Here is a 16,778-nt window from a genome sequence, read left to right as displayed (position 1 = left end):
TCCTTAACTGATATGTAGATAACCAGGTCTTAACACAAGGAGGAGACAGGAAAGAAAACTAGACATGTTTCCCATGAGTCTCTTTGACCTTTTCACAGCATTTTGTTTCCCTTTCAAAACAGTCTTGAACTCTTAAACCAAGGAAATATTATATTATCATTAGTTCAAGTACTTGCATTTGAATCTTCAGCCCAGTTAATTTATTGATTAGTTCCTGCAGTTTCTCAGGTACCAGTAGGAGTTTTCACTTACTCTTTCACTTACTGGCTTTGATTTTTCAGTCAAGGGCTCTTTCCTACACCCAGAACCTCTGTAAGAAAGTGGTCTTCCAGCTCTGTGTCAAAATTGTTTAAAAAACATTGTGGTTTATTACATCTTCTTCACTTGGTAAAGAAATCTTCAGATATTACAAAAACATCCAGATTAGCCAAAATTAGCAGCAGAATCTGTTCTTCAATTCTGGTCTAGATAATGGTAGTACAAAATTTCATTAGAAATTAATGTTCCTGGTACTGATTATCTCAAAATGCACTAATACTTAACTGTGAAAGGACCAGTTGCAGGCTAATTTTGATGGTAGCAAAGACAATTCCATAGATTATTGCACTGTCCTCACATTGGGAGTCATTTAATTGGAATACTGTACTTCAGTGCCAAGAGTTATATTGCAGAGTTAAAAAGGAAGGTTTGCTGAATGCCAAGGTCTTACCAGTCCTCAACCAAAATTATGTACTACACTGTTATGGAAAATGTTCTTAAAACCCAGGAAGTCTTGTTCCAAATCTGTTTTTCCTCCTTCCTCCATTCCAGGAATTTCACCAGTGAATGAGCTCAGTGTTAGTTCAGACATTCCCCTGCATGCATAACCTGGATGATGCTGTGGGTAGGTTCATGTGATCCAAGCAGGAGGTCACTGAATAACTACCTACTGTTAGGTGATCTTTGGTTACATTCTGAGTTGCATTGACATCTCACCTTGGTAATAGAGAATGTAAATGAAGCCTAGCTAAATCTGATGTACAAGGAGCATTAACTCTGTAGCTCAGAGGAGGATAATGCCTTCTATTCAAGTGTTGCACAATGAGATTCAGCTGGCCTGTGGAGACTCTTGCACAAGGCCTGGGAGGGAGAGGCACTGCAAGAGAAAAGGGATTAGTGACATTTGTTTCACATTCTGTAGGGCAGTAGGATTTAGCTGCAGTGGCTCATGATGATAGCACAGGCAGACAAGCAATGTGTGTCATGTTTGAACCTGTTTTCAAGTCAAGAAATAAACAAGCTCTGTGAAGCAGCAACCTAGAGATGAATAAATCCTGTGCCTCCTCACTAGCTCTTATGTTACTACCTCTCTTAAGGGATAATGATGTCCATTTTTCTGGGTATATGTTACAGCCCTTATAAAGGTTTGATAACCTAGGGTAGGTTTTTCTTTCACTTCTCTTGTCACCAACATTGTCAGTTGTCATTGACAATGGATCTTTCCTCCACTGCCTACCAATGTTTCCCTATAGTTGAGGGAAACAAGTGTTAAACATAAATGATGTAAACAGTAACCCTGTTTCCAGTGTTAAATTTGTTAATAGGGACTTGGTTTCCACTACAATTCAATAATTTTGTTTAAAATGGATTTTATGTTTGGAGCTATCTTCTTTCAGCTGGTTAGCTGGTATTTTCTTCAAACAATGCTTTGGAAAAATGTACCTGTGTTGAAAGTTGTCTGCCATTCTGGACTGAGTATTGACTGGAAAGAGTTTTGAGGGGGGAGGAAGAGTGCGGTAGCAGGTCAGTTCTGTTAAATCCCGGTTTAGTTGGTGCAGTTAACTCTACTGAGAGACTTATATGTCTGAATGTTGAGGGAATCTGGTAATTCTTAATGATGAAAATCTTACAGACTTGCTTTTCCAAGAACTGGGGACATTGGGACACATTAAATCCCATTCAGTATGTTGGGTCCTTTTAATGGTATTCTGCCATAAATCACATTTATTCTTTGCAAAACAGTATTTCTGGTGTATAGTAAAAATTTCACAAAGTCATTGATTGTCTAATTTCTTAAGGAATAAACTTTGTTCCATTTTCAAAAAGAAAAATGGAAAAGGTTTCTTAATCCATTTGAAATTAACTTAAATGATAAGCAACATCTGTGGAGGCTTAAATTACTTAGCCTTATGTTTCATAGAAGATGTCACCAGCTAGAACTCTGCTTGACAATATTTTAAGAATGACAGTTAGCAGCCTGGTTAAAACACATGTATTTTATCATTTATATTAGGTTTGAAATGTACTTTAGCTTTTAATTCACTAAACAAGTCTAAATTTTGTGTGGACCAATGTGTGCATTTAATGTCATACAGGAAGTTTCTCCATCCCTGTCTTGTGGCATTAAGGAAACATAATAAATTTCTACAGCCTAAAAGCAAATAAGTACTTTAAAATACAATTTAAAAGCAAAAGCATTGCATAAATTTCATTTCTTCACAGGCTATTTTACTCAAATTAACTGTGTGTGTGTATATATATATATATAAATTATTGAAATATATAATTGACTTTTTAATCTTAATATAATTTATAATTTGACTTCTTGCCTAATTTATTTAATAACTCCTAGTTATCGTGAAAACAGTAAAATCCATGCATGCTGTATCATTGCATGAGGATCTGACTCCTTGTTAATTATTTCATAGCTCTTAAGCTCATGCATTAGGGTGGGAGTGAAGCCTACTTTCCAAGAAGTGAAGATAACAATCATAAATCCATAAGCTGTGGAGGAACTTTGAAGAGCCCAGAAGCAGAACAGAGTTTCTTGCATGAGTTCAGCAGGTATTTGCAGAGTTAATCCCATGAAACAAAATTGGGAGGCTGGGTTACAATTTGTCAATGTCACTTGACAGGTAAGGATTTACTTGTCTCTGAAAGGCATTATTTGGGAATAACTCCTTTATTGCTACCCCTTGGGAATTCTTGCTTTCAGGTTGAGTTGCTTGAGTTTTCCCATTTCTAAAATAGCCCAAATAATAGCAATCTGTCTTAGGCACCACAGTGAAACGGAAATCTGTTGACTAAGGTTTAGCCCACTGTTGCAGTGATACAACAAAGAGGTCTAGGATTAAATACTTCCAGATGCTCAGGCAGTAGTAGAAATGCTAAATCAGTTTGCTGGTGTTTAGATCACAAGTTTAAGTCATATTAACAGAAAATAAGTGGGAAAAAATCAGTTCTCTCTATCTTCTAACAGTGGGCAGGGCTTTTGTAGGATTTTGTGTATATGGCCTTCTTGTAATGTCCTACAGCAGCAGTCATGTCAGCTGCTATTAGGTAACCAGGGCAGACTGTGCATCTCTCCTGTGCTGTCCCCTGCCAGCCTCCAAAAGTCTTTAATAGTTTGAATTAGTTGAAATGATTTAGTGAAGACTGATATCTCAGGGACAAAGTCAGTGTGAGACTCCTGAGTACAAAAAGATGACCTCGTTCTTCACTGTTTAACCAGTTTTTAGGATTCTGCAGGAATGCTTGGTACCTATGTAGGCACAGCTACAGCACAGATTGTGGAGACCCAGTGTGGACACTGACACTGGATTTTGGTACATCAGATGTTACTAAGGTCATGCAAGTGTTGGGCAATTTCCCTTATTTCCAGAGACCAGCAGCTTTGTAGAATAAAAAGCAAAGAATAAAATCCAAAATGTTTGGAACCACCCACAAAATGCCATCAGTGCTAAGTTATGTAATTCCAGCATTAGCACTGTGAAGATTAAAACCATTCACATGGTTTTATGCCTGTTTTCTGTTGGGAAGGTAACTGGGTCTTTCAGATGAACAAATTACAGATTTAGTGCTAATCTCCACTTCCATAATTATTGTCAAGTTTCAGGAAATAATAATAAAATTATTTCTTAATAATACGTATTACTTTAATATAATGCTTGTATATTGCCAAAGCACGGCTGAAGTTATTTTATAACTAGAGCATTGTGACCTTGTTTAGATACTTATAGGCTACAACAGGAGCTATTTGGTGGTTTTCTGTTTTAGTGTTTGCCATGAACTAAGTCTTATCCCCATTTTCTAATGGCCATTTTTCCAGTAGTTAAAAACCTCTTCATTTTCTAAATGTCTGAAACACATTTTTTTTTCACTTTAAAATCTCAAATTGTCCTTCATTAAGGACAGGTTTAAAACACAGATGTAGGAAAAAACCCACTTGAAGTCAGCGTGTTGAAACTTGTTTTTCTGCAGATCCTGTAGAGAGAAAACAGGGAGAAAAAGGTCTTGGCTTCCCTCACATGAACATCTGCTTCTACACTGACCCTAGTCCTTCTTCCCATGTTTAGGTGATCAGATCTCTTTGTTCTTCCCCAGCAGCTGTCCAGCCCTGCAGGTCCTGCTGACAGAGCCATGTCTTGGTGAGGACAGGGTCTAAAGCAGAACCCTTGCAGTGGGTAGCAGGCAGAGTGCTGGGGTAGCATGAGACACACGGGGCTGTTCCTCTCTGTCCATTAGGGATGCAGGGCCCCTGTACCATGGAGCACAAGGAAGTGTTGATCTGTCCTAAGGGACTATGGTTGGGAGCCACTGCAGAGCCCTCCCACTGCTCCTTCTTCCCCAACAGCTGGAGCAGGCAGGCAGGCAGAGGGAGGAATGCTTATGAGAAATGTTCATTTCAATTCTTAATGGTTTTAAGTGGATATGTTATTCCATCTCCTTGCTATGGTGATACAAATTCCAGAAAAGACTATAGGGTGGAATACAGCCCCTTCACAGGCCCTTCATCGGTGAGATGGAACTTGAACCATTCACGTACATTAACAGACATTCACAGGCTTTTCAGAAAAACCTGAAATTGCAACCCGAGGCCAAGGGAAGAGATGGGACCTATGCAGTGCTTTTTGAGACAGCCCATCATTTTCTCAGCAGCAGGGGGGTGTCATAAGATGTGTAGGATTGCACTCATTCTGTGCAGGCACTGTTCTGCACTGACATTTGTCAGCTCTCAGTTTGTCATACTATGAGTAAATTTGGTTTGCAAATGTTTCCCCTCAAGCACTGCAAGATGTATTTGCCACATAAGTTGTGTAACATTAGTTCCATCTTTGAAAATTCAATATTTTTATTCTTGCTGATATTTTTTTTCTGTAGGTGACTGATGAAGAAAATCACTCTTTCCAGTTAACAGCTGAAAAATTAAAGCTGCATTATGGGAACTAAAAAGCAGGTATAAATAACACAGATCTCAGATTTTCATGCTTTCCTTATTATTTTGCAAGAAGCATATGTTCTCAGCATTGAAGTACAGTTTCATCTCTGCAGATTTTCAGTCTTGTGACCCAGGTGGGTCCAACTACAGCAACAAGAGCTGATTTTATAATTTGGGCACTGTAACAAAATTCAGAGAAACTCCCTGTACTTTATGAAGAACTGTTATGAAGAACATTTCCTGTTTTTTAAGACCAAGTTTCTTTCTCTGTAGATTGTAATGAATTCAAAGTGTTGTAAACAAGATACTGTTCTGACCCTGAGAAGAGACACTGTGCTACTGTAACAACCTACTCAGATAATTAAAGAAACATGTAATGTGATTTTGTAGAGGTTTCTTCTCAGTTACAGCTAAGAAGAAAATGTCAACAAACAAAAAATCTGAAATGTAATTTTTCCAGAGTTTGGGAAACGTCATTTATTCAAAACACTTAGCATAATCAGTGATTCTATTCTGATTGGGACTGCATAACCAGGGACAACAATATTGCTTGTCACATCCAATTTTTTCCACATTCTTCTCTGTACTTTAAACTGCTTTTCTTCCCAATGGAAATGTTTGGTTTTGTGAATGTCCACAAAATAGTGCTTGCTAGTATTTCAGACTAAAATGTTTTCTGATTTCATTGTCTTGATATTCATGATCTGTGCACTTGATGGAAAATTATAAATGCTGTCGCAGCTGTTTGTGAAAGATCCAATAGCACAAGCAGCACAGGCAAAACAGTAAAACATTTTACCTAAGATGTGGCAATGATGGATGGTAGTGATGTTTCAAAACATGAAGCAAGACAGATTTCTTGGTCCTCTTCCAAGACAGAAAACAAGGTTTAACAACAGAGCACATTGTTACAAGGAAGGTCACTTAAAAAGGTCAGTTTTCAAAATGACAAACAACTGGCTATTTTGGATACAGACAAATATGTGCATAACATTTTTTCTTAGCTATATTGAAGTTGTTCTAATTGCTTGATCAATGTTGTGCTTGTGTTTAAACACTGTTTGTGCTTTTGTCAGACCGTGGGAGCCCGAGCATTCAAACTCTTCCCGTTTGATCCTAGCAGAGGGAAGCAGGACTTGATTCCCTGCTGTCCCTTTGCCTGTCAGGGTGGATAATGGACCAAATTATCTCTTTAGAGATCTCCACGTTTTTCAGCTTTCTGGAGCTGAAAATGTTCTCATTAATAATATTACAGACTGGTTCTTTGGGTACGTGTAATATCATAAATAGATGGAGGAACTAGGCTAGAATAGCAATTGAGAAACTGCCATCCCACAGCAGCTGATTCTATGAAAAAGAAATAATGCCTCAATCCCTATTTTCTGCTCAGGATATGTCAGAGGTCACATACTCTAAATATGCTCTTATGCAAGGCATGCTGTGGAACAGCTGTTTGAAATGCCATTGTTTTTAATGTTATCTTCTTTCAGGTATTTGCTTCCTGTAGAATCAAAGGCAATACACAGGAAGTTCAGTGCTTGAGAAGTTCCTGCTGACAGTACTCATTAACACTCAAAGACATTGCACATGGCAGGGAAAGTAAGTGTCAGAGCCTCCTCATAAGTGAACTTTTATTTCCTGGAGTTCCTTGGGAGTTATTTTTGCAAATAATGTAATTTGTGGGAATCTTGGGTGGAGTGAGAATTTGCAGTGGGTGAGGTTTTCTAAACATGAAAAATGTAGAGACAAAACATCATTATTTAATTTCAAGTTTATCCCAAGCATGTAGTAGTACAGCAACTTCATGCTTCAAGTTTAAAGTCTTCAAAGCTTGTGCTAGAGTTGTGCATATTACAATGTATTATGGACTGTATATTTTAATCAGAATACTGAAAATACTGAATCAGGTGATATTCAAATCTTGCTGAACTTTTGTAACTGGCAAAATGTTTTTCTATATTCCTGAGCTGTGTCTAAACATATACATCTCTCAAATATTTGATACACCTTTCTGTATATGCATGCTGAGTACTGAAGAGGCATTTAATTTTGGCTTCTGGGCTTCCTTTCAGATTATTTCCGTGTGCCTGTATTCATTGGATAGCATTTTCATACATTAACTATTGAAAAACCCTTTGAGTTCTGTAATGTATACTCGATTGACAGCATTGTATGGGGACTTCTTTTGCTTTGTTTTTGATTTGTTTTCTTTTTAAGTATTTGCAGAATTAATTCCCTGTGTTGCTCCACTATTTAGGTTTGGTGAGAGGAAACTAGAACTCCAAATTTAACAGAATGCAGAAATAGGGGCTCAGTAGGATTGTCTTGCTGTGGATCTCTGCTTTTGATAAATACTTTTATCCTGTATTTAGACACATCAGTAAGTTTCCCTCCCCCACCAAGTGATCTTTATTGCATTTTGAACAGTCCCAGCTCTCACCCTCTCCTTGTATTTCCAGTCTCCCACTCACAGGTGAGGCCCTTTGCTGGACTTGTTCAGTACATCCATGCCTTGTACTGGCCAGCCCAGAGCTTGTGCCCCAGCACTGCAAGTGTGTAACACCAGTGCTGTGGAGAACACACCCGTGATGTTCAACATATTCATCTGACCTTGACAGGGACTGAACAGTGAAACAGCACCACCAGCAAAACACCCCTGTTGAGTGAGCTTTTCAGGCCTGTGAAAAACAAAGGTTGGTAATAAAATGCTACAGAAGACGTTCACAAAACTTGACTGTACTTGGCAGACTAAATGTCTTGTTAAAGGAAAGAAAAAATAATGTGATAGGGTCTAGTGCTTGTTACTCCTCAGTGATTATCCCCCATTAAACACCAGCCTGTTGTTAAGAGGAATTTGAATGTTAGAAGTTATTAGAGAAGAAACAGAGACTTCAGAAAGTATTCCTTCAAAAAACCCCTTGCTGTTCTTGCATGTGTGCTGTCAAATGTTATGGGCTGTTTAGATCCCACTGCATGGATAGAGCAGAACTGGGGATATCAGAAACAAACAGCCTGTCACACATGCCACTCCTTGATGGCAGGAATGTGGGTGGGTAAAACCAAATTGACAAGAGATTTTTTTAAAACAGATTTTTCCCAGATCTTGCACTGTCTTTTCCAGTAATTTTCTAGAAGAGACATTTTTACTTTTTTTCTATCTTTGACCTTGGAGTAAAAAATATTACTGGCCACTAAAAGCTGAGGTGGATGCTTCTTTCCTGATGGTCTCAACTTATTCAGTAGCTGCTGGGTTAAGCTTGACTAGAAAGCCCACCAAGAAAGTACATTGCAATATGTGTCCCTGGCATTGTCCCAGTATTTGTTCCTTTGTATAACCTTATATGGATATGTTAAGTTTCAACATATCATTTCCACTTACCAATGCAGCAATTAAGCCACAGTCAGGCTCTGCAAACTCTGCAGTCGTGAAGTGGTTCCTTTTGGTTTTGTTTTGGCCAAAAATAAATGCCAAAGCTACTCCCATTTCCTCCACAGTTTGCAATCAGCTTCTCATAAAAAAGAGACAAGTCTTTTACTTTGCCTAGGAGTGGTCTGTTATGACATAGCTTAGAAAAAGAGCCCTTAAGAATGCTCCAAGAAACTCCTTAAGGAGAGGTAAGTGGAAAATTCTGTATGTGGATTCCCACAATTTGGGAAATAGATACCTGAAAAGGGCACACGGATTAAAAGGACAGGTTACTCTTTGCTTTACTTCTTAATGACCTACTGAAATCAAATCTAGGCTTAGGAGAGAAGAGGTTCCCAAATTCTGCTTACATAATTCAGATTCACTACCACAAGCAGCCTTACAGTGTAATTTTATACAAAAGTAACCTAATTGCAAAGAAAGGGAACATTGATTGCATAGAATTGTACATACACTGAGAAGGATTATTATCAAAGGTATGACCATCTGAATACAAAACTAAACATTCCTATCCAAGTTCCCTAGGGGAAGATTTGTGTTAAAAGGAAAGGTATTTTGTGTGTTTCAATCCTGGATCAGTTGACAGAGGCAGTTTACAACAGGGTACCTTACACTGATGAAGGCAGAGAGGTGTGATGGCCTTCAGCAAAGAAGTGCCCATGGACACTGATGGAGTGTAGGAAGACCGGTGGAACTACTGAGACAACTTTGCCTCTAGACAGCTTCATGAGAAAAGAGGAATACTCCTGCACTGTTCTCCCTAAATGAAGGAGTTCAAAAGGCGTTGCAGGAGCCCAGTTGCCATATGTAAACAGGTGCCTGGGTTAATTGTTCTGAGTCTAAATGCCCTGCACAGGAGAGTCTTGATATGTTCAGGATAAAACAACCTTCTATCAAAACTAGATTCCAGTAATACTTCTGTTTGATTAAATAGACATCGAAGCACTTTAAGCATTTCATAAAGATGCATGAACCACCTGTAGATGTTGTCCATGAATCTGTTCTTGTGATTGAAGCTACCAAACTAGAAAAGAAGCTGTAGGCCAAATTCAAGAATAACAAATCACCAACTAGAAGGGCTGGGTAAAAAAAGTAAAGTAGTCTTCCAGAAAGTAAGCGTGACTGTGTGGGTGAAAGAGAAACAATTGCCAAATACAAAATACTGTTGTCAGTGATCATGAGATTGTGTAGTGGGGAGCACACAAAAAGAACTATTAACAACTATGAACTGTTGTAAAAGTGTTTCTGCTTGGGCATATAATGTTCATCTTCCATAATTTTGTAGTCTCCTAACAGATGTACCAAATCTAACTGTGTGAAAACAGAATAAAATTGTAATTTGTCTTTCTAATTCAGTAACTGTAAAGAGCAGTTGAAACTTCAATACTACACCTATTAATATTTTTGTTCTCAGCTCTGCAAGGCTATTTAAGGCCTTTATTAATCATAATACATCATATACCACCAACCACAATAAATGTATGCTTTGCTTCTTGTATAATATTAATGTTAAAGTTGAGGGCTGCATTACATGAAAGCAAAGCTATTGCACTGGCTTGGATATTGAGCTGCAGGCACTTAATCCAGCCTCTGCAGGATGACTGAGATGATTGCCATGTAGCACAGCACAGCAGCAAGAGAGGAACCCCAGCTTCATTTTAGGAGCTCAAGGAGCTGCATACTTATTTATCCATTGTGTTTGCATCATATTTTCCCAGAAAGTATTCGGCTCCCAACAAAGCCATTGCCCAAAAGGAAACCCTTCTCCAGCAAGTATTGTTTTGGTACAGTAAAGTTCATGTGAAAGTTAAGGGCACTCCTCCCACAAATGTCTTGCAATGTGTGCCTCAGGGCACAGGCCACGTGTCTATTGTGGTACTCAGTATTTTATATATGCTCTGTGGCTTTTAGGTCTTGGCTACAAGTTATATCTTTAGAATTAAAATGCCTTGATGAAAATTACCGTTGGCTGGTCACAAAACTCTGGAGCTCAACACAAGGCCGTAAATTCAGTGGCAATGTATCCACTCACAGTCCAGTGATACAAATATGAAACCTACCTACCTTTTGGCATGGGGAATTACCAAGCTAGAAGACAGAAATGGGTGAGCTCAGCTCCCTCAGCTGCAGGGCATCAAAGCCTGTCCCTACAGGATCCTTTGATATTCTTTCTGCTGTTGAGTCCATTTTGCTGGTCTTCATTTTGTCCTCCATTTTCCTAATATGAGAGAGATGAAGAATTTTCAGATATGTTGCTCTTGGAGGTCCCACTCTTCAGCTGTGTCCATCCATAAGAAGTTGTCTGGAGAGTCAATCATTCTCCCTGTGTTACTGGGTGATGTTCTGAACACAAGAAAAACAAGACAGTGCAATCATTCAAATACCTAAAAATGAAGTTTAACACTTTAGTAACAGTCATTGCCTGCAGATCCAGTCTCTTTTGAGACCTTACACTCAGAATTCTTGTTAATCTGAATTATTTTTTAACATTTCCTAGTATAATAAAAACTACACTAAAATAAAAGTACTTAGTGTTTACTAAAGGAAGTTGTTCTATAGCTCTCTGAAAAAAAATATTTTTGTCTGTTTAGACTGCAGTTGGAACCATAATACTTGAATTGACAGCAGCACTGAATTTTAGAAAGGTATATTCTGTAATTTTCCCTTTTATATTACAATTTATTGACAAATAAGGCAAATGGCAAAAAGTACTTTTCATTTGGTTTGAGTTCCTTGTAGGAACTCAAAAAATCAAAACCATGTAGAGCATTGTTATTCCTATGAGGATTTGACAATGAACTAAGCTTCATTGGACTCAATGACCATCAAGGCCTTTTCCAACCCTGGTAATTCATATAAGGTAAGACAGCCCACAGAAGAAGACAGGTCCATGGATTATGCTGAGGCAGCACAGGGATTTTAGAGTGATCCCAAGTGAAAACCTTGTGGACTGCAGTGAAAGGAAGTCAAAGATTTGAGTCAAGGGAGTCACTCTGGTTACTGTAAATATAGGACTTGTTATTTTTATTTTCTTGTAATTGTTAATAAAGAAATAAGAAGAAAAAACACAGAGAAACTGAAAGGAGAGAATGGAGAGAAGTGATGTCAATTTGGGATTAATCAATGCAACACATGGAACATAGGCACACATCTCATCTTTCTAAGCTACTGAAGACTAAGATTTAACTCTGTATTACCGATCTACTGCTAATTCCTGAGCATTTTGAATTGTTGACAGTATCCCTTAATTTTAGCATCTACTCCCCTAAGGCTGATTGTTCTTCCTTGTATTTGAAGAGGGCAGAACAGAGGCTGCAGGCTGAAACAAATCTGTCTGGTTCCTGCCCTCACAGGTCCCACTGTATTAAAAGTTGTCAATACCTGAGACTTTCAAATGTTACGTGTTAAATCAAAGCCTTTCATAAAGTTAGAATATAAGCCTAGTGCAACATTTTCATGCTTTCATACAATACCCTTGGAATTCAAACCATACAAGCACATCTCATTGTGTTTGGAGCTGAATGGCTTGTAAAAAGTTTAGGGCAGAAAACTTCGTTGGTATTTTAGTATGTGGCATTGCTCCCATTCTGCTGTTTATACACATTCCTTGTCATGCTGAGACTGTCAATACATAAAATTAATTAATTTTTATTTCCCTTACTGATTTTTCATTTTAATTGCCTGACTTTTTTTTTTCTTACCATCACTAATTGTGAAGACTGAAAAAACAATTTAAAATCTAAAGCTAACAAGCAAACAAATATTAACAGTCTGAAACTCAAATCATGTGTCAGTGTTGGCTTGCTCAGGAAATGCAAATACACTTCTGCCATGAGGATGCCAGGATGGCAAATAACATTAATTTTTGAATTTGCATCAAATTTTCCAGGAAATTTATGCCCTTATATAAGTAAGTTTAGCAGAAAGCTACACACATAGGCCAATTTCAGATTCAGATCAACAAAATTCCATAAAAGGTGACTGTTAGCGTCCCTCTTTGCAGATGAGGTTTCAGTCTGCAGAAATCCAGGAAGATCACTTCTCTCCATGTAACAGAAAACTTAACTGCATCACTGACCATTTCAGGATTTAGGTGAAGCTAGTCTTAAATTATTTTACAAAAACCAGCAGTCACAGTTAACTAAATTAAACAGTTATATAAAATGCTGGATGATTGTATCTTTTAAACTCCTCTTCTGGAAAATAACTTAAAAAGTAAGAATGAATGCTACAGACATCAAAGATGACATGAAACTTCTGGTTTTGTCCCAAGATCAGCAATAATTTCTGAAGAGCAAAGCACTGAAATGATGCATCAACTGGAATGAAAATTTTCACTTCAAAGGTCTGATACATCTGAAAAAAATAAATACCATAATCCTTAAAAAAACCCGGCACATTTTATAATTTTTAAAACTTTTTGTAAGGTGTTTACAAATTGGAGGATACAAAGAAAAGAACTAGTCCAAAGTATTCCTTGAAAACTATAAATTATTGGCTACAGTTTCTTTAATGGAGATTGCAGGAGTAGGTCCCACATGAGTCCATATATAGCCTTTCTCTGGCCTTGTAGGAACAGTAGGGAAGGGAGATGATCGAGATTTGAAATATTCTGAAGGTGCATGACAAACAAATTCTAAATATTCCATTTTCCTTGGGAGATCTTCTTCTGGTCCTAGAAAAAAAATTCAAAGACATAACTTGGAGACATAAAACTAAGTATGTTGAATAAAAATATGCCACAACAGCCAACATTCCCTTACAGAGCTTGCCCTTGAAATCCATGACTTTCCTCCTGTTTTAGGCAATAAACCTCTACCTTTAATTTTGCTGGGCTGATCTTCCCCCCCATCCCATTTGAAGCATTCTGGTATTTGAGTGGACTATTGTAGTTAACATATTTAAAATACATTCTATTTGTGTTCTGCCTGTTAGAGGGACTTTTCTGAATTCCTAATTTTATCATCAATAGCAGAACAGTCTCTATGCTGGTGCTATGTATTTTGAATACCCAGGATAAAGATCAAGTAATTCAGGTCACTTTAAAATAAGCAACTTGGACTAGTATATCAGAATCAAAGTTACTATGGTTTAAACATAGTAGTAATAGTTTAATCAATAGTAATAACAGTAATAATAATAATAAATAATAATAATATAATAGTAATAATAGTAATCAATAATTTGATCCTTAAAGATGCACAACTGTAATTCTACCCACAAACACTCAGATAATCACACACTACAATAGTGGTAATCATATTATATACACAAGATAAATAAAAAGTCTTATTACAGTAAATGAGATGTTTACAAGATTAGAGTCTAAAATGTGGAACTTGCATAAAATACCTTGAGAAGCTAAAATGCTGATTTAAAAAATACAACTCTGCATTAGCATAGGCACATCCAAGTAGTTGCATGACGTGAAGGCTTACAGATTACCTATGATGTAGGATGCTGGGTCAAAACAGTCTTTGGGGCTGGCTTGGGTAGGAATGAGCCAGGTTAGTGCAGCACTCTTTTCACAGTATTGGTCCTGAATAAACCCACGGATCTGAGCGTAGTATGTTCTTCCATCCTGCTCATCAACCACTGAAACAACATCTCCAATTTGGTAGTATACACCCTAGAAGACATACAAATGGCACTGAAATCAAACAACCTGATTTTTGTCAGCTTCACATCCTGATTCATATATTAAGTAGCAGTACTCTAAATTATCCTAATTTATTCCACTCTTGAAAGGCAGCTTCAATTTAGCCACATGCTAAAGAATGGTAGCACAAGAAAGAAAGGTGGTTATTTTCAAAACATATAAAAAGAACACAAACAATCCCAAACAAACTTATTCACAACAACACTGCAAAGTATCAAAGTAGCAATGTTCTACATAATGAGAACAGAAATTTTGACATAGTTCTTAGGAATTTCTGATAAAAACAGACACACATGACAGTAATTCTTTTCTGAACTGGTCAAAAGCAAACGAGATTCATCTGGAATGCCAGGCATGAAACATCAGGTCCCTGGAGAGTATATGGAATCTCACACCACCACTGGCTGTGTAGTCTCCCACTGCCTATTCTGACTTTTTTGGAGAGGAAGAGGGTGAAAAAACATTCTGTTTGCTTATACTGCTGGGAAACAAAAGCAAATTTGAGTGCTTTAGAATACCAACACCTTGGCATGCTGGTAAAGCTGCTCTCAAGCATGAACGTGAGAAGGCTCCTTCTTGCTTCACTGCAAGTGCCAACACATCTTGTTCCCAGGGTGTCTGAGACTGCTTGCACCAGCTCTCAAATGGGAGCCAGCTGAGATACTGGGGCACTGCAACCCCACCTCTATGCGAAATATATTCTGCACCTAAGACAGCAAATATCAAACAAATCTAAATAATCGTCTCTAGTCACCTGACCTCTGCACAGTGCAAGTTAAGTTTAAAAATGCTGACAGCAATAATTACCAAAAAAAAAAAAAAAAAAAAAAAGTACTTTTGCTTGGAAGAGAAAAACCTGGGAAAATGGCAACTATTTAAACTTAGGTAGACTACCTTGCAAGACTTAATGGCAATAACTATGGCAAACCAAAATCCTACACAACTGTTAGGCAAGGAAGAACAGTTTCTGTGATTATATCTCTAGTGCTTTCACTGTCCATGATAATTCCTAACATTGGAAACAGAAACAGGATAATAATTTTTGCAAATAGATTTGCATAAACCATACCTTATAAAAGATTGATTCTGCTGTAATTATAGTGGATACGGACTCAGGAGCCTTGATTGGCTAAGAAAAGAATACAGAAACAGAAAATCAAAAGCATTAAAACAAATAAACCATAAAGTTCCAGAAATGGATTTTTCTTTTAGATAACATACAGATACATAAGAAAACTAGCAAACACTTCTACTTTAAAGCTCAAAGCAACAGAGCTGACGTTTCCCTCTCCAGGATTTATGTGGAGAAGCGAGTGCTGAACTCCCTGACCGGTTTCTCTTCCCGCTGCTCCCGCGGGCTCCATGTCCAGCCCAGCCTGGGGCAGGCTCCCGACCCACCCGCGGCCCCGCCTTACGTTTTTTAGTTTGAAGATGTGCCGCCTGCCCTTGCCCTTCGTGGAAACCTTCTTCTCCGCGGCGGGCGCAGACTTGTACTTGGTGTTCCTGAGCCGAGCGGAGCGGCGGTGGATCTCCTGCTTGCTCTGCGGGGAACAGCGGGATGAACACAAGGGGGACGGCCCGAGCACCCCGGCCGCAGCCCCGCCCGGCCCCGCCCGGCCCCGCCGGCTCCGCCACCGTCGCCCTCGGCCTCCTGACCTGCTTGCCGCCGCCGCCGCCGCCGCCGCCGTTGTTGCTGTGCTGGGCGGCGGCCGCCGAGGTGGTGGCGAAGGCGGCGGGGGGCGGCGGCGCCGAGCGGGCCGTGCAGTTGTTGCACAGGATCTCGCCCTGCCCGCCCTTCTTCCACATGGAAGAGGACGTGCTGCGGCACACGCTGCAGGTGGGCTTCAGCCCCAGCGGCATGCTGAGGCCGGCGCGGGGCCCGCGGGCCCGACAGCGAGCGGCGGGAGCGCGGCGCCGGCCGCTTCCCGGCGGCGGCGGATGTGGCGCGGCGGGCCGGGAGCGGCGGGCCGGGAGCGGCGGGGCCGGGCCTGCCCTCTGCTGGCGGCGGCGAGCCCGGCCCGGGACGGGCGGGGTCCGGCCCGCTCAGGGGCTGCTCCCGCCTCGGCCGGGGCCGCGGCGCGGAGAGCGCTGGCCTGTCGGTGCCGGCGGGGTCGGAGGCGGGCACGGGCGGCCCCGATGGTGCAGCTGGGGCTGGTCAGCCTGGAGAAGGTCGTGTGGAGACCTCGCAGCACCTTCAGCGTCTGAAGGGAACGTCCGGGGGAGGCAGAGGGACTCTGTCAGGAACAGCAGTGGCAGAACAGCACAGGGGAGAATGGGTACAAATTGAAAGACGGAGCATTTAGATTAGATATTAGGAAGAAATTCTCTACTGTGCATGTGGTGACATACTGAAACGGGTTGTCCAGGGAGGCTGTGAATGCCTCAACCATTCAAAACTGTGCTGGGTAAGACCTTTGCTGTGTAAGACCTGGTGTCGTGGGAGGTGTCCCTGCTCATGGCAGGGGGGCTGCCACTAGATGATCTTTAAGGTAGCT

At 39.8% G+C, this 16,778-nt stretch overlaps 1 protein-coding gene and 1 long non-coding RNA gene across 3 annotated transcripts; one reads left to right on the top strand and one right to left on the bottom strand.

Annotated features, from left to right (window-relative positions):
- The first annotated feature begins 2,758 nt into the window (after positions 1-2,758).
- LOC146768149 (uncharacterized) lies at positions 2,759-6,822 on the top strand. 2 transcript variants are annotated; one of them, XR_014953228.1, is made up of 3 exons: positions 2,759-2,894; positions 5,140-5,215; positions 6,688-6,822. It is a non-coding gene; the product is annotated as an uncharacterized LOC146768149 (long non-coding RNA). The 2 variants fall into 2 exon arrangements; XR_014953229.1 differs by lacking the exon at positions 2,759-2,894 and adding an exon at positions 4,297-4,406.
- A 4,799-nt stretch (positions 6,823-11,621) lies between these two features.
- On the bottom strand, positions 11,622-16,216 carry GATAD1 (GATA zinc finger domain containing 1). Its single transcript, XM_021551683.3, has 5 exons — positions 15,940-16,216; positions 15,699-15,824; positions 15,353-15,412; positions 14,070-14,253; positions 11,622-13,299 (listed from the first exon to the last, which is right to left on the bottom strand). The coding sequence occupies exons 1-5, from the start codon at positions 16,141-16,143 to the stop codon at positions 13,109-13,111; spliced, it is 765 nt and encodes a 254-aa protein (XP_021407358.1). The 5' UTR covers positions 16,144-16,216; the 3' UTR covers positions 11,622-13,108.
- Positions 16,217-16,778: the final 562 nt, after the last annotated feature.

This window comes from Lonchura striata, chromosome 2 (assembly GCF_050655825.1).
Source record: "Lonchura striata isolate lonStrDom1 chromosome 2, ASM5065582v1, whole genome shotgun sequence".
NCBI lineage: Eukaryota > Metazoa > Chordata > Aves > Passeriformes > Estrildidae > Lonchura > Lonchura striata.
Note: the sequence above shows the minus strand (reverse complement) of the source record. Positions and strands in the feature narration are given on the sequence as shown.

Bases quoted from the DNA above. Each gene is read 5' to 3' on its own strand.
- GATAD1 (XM_021551683.3), bottom strand. From the start codon at position 16,143: ATGCCGCTGGGGCTGAAGCCCACCTGCAGCGTGTGCCGCAGCACGTCC. The intron at 15,413-15,698 runs GTAAGGCGGGGC...TTCTTTTCTTAG, and splicing joins ACATCTTCAAACTAAAAAAC to CCAATCAAGGCTCCTGAGTC. The intron at 13,300-14,069 runs GTAATCTGTAAG...TTTTTTTTCTAG, and splicing joins CCCAGCATCCTACATCATAG to GACCAGAAGAAGATCTCCCA.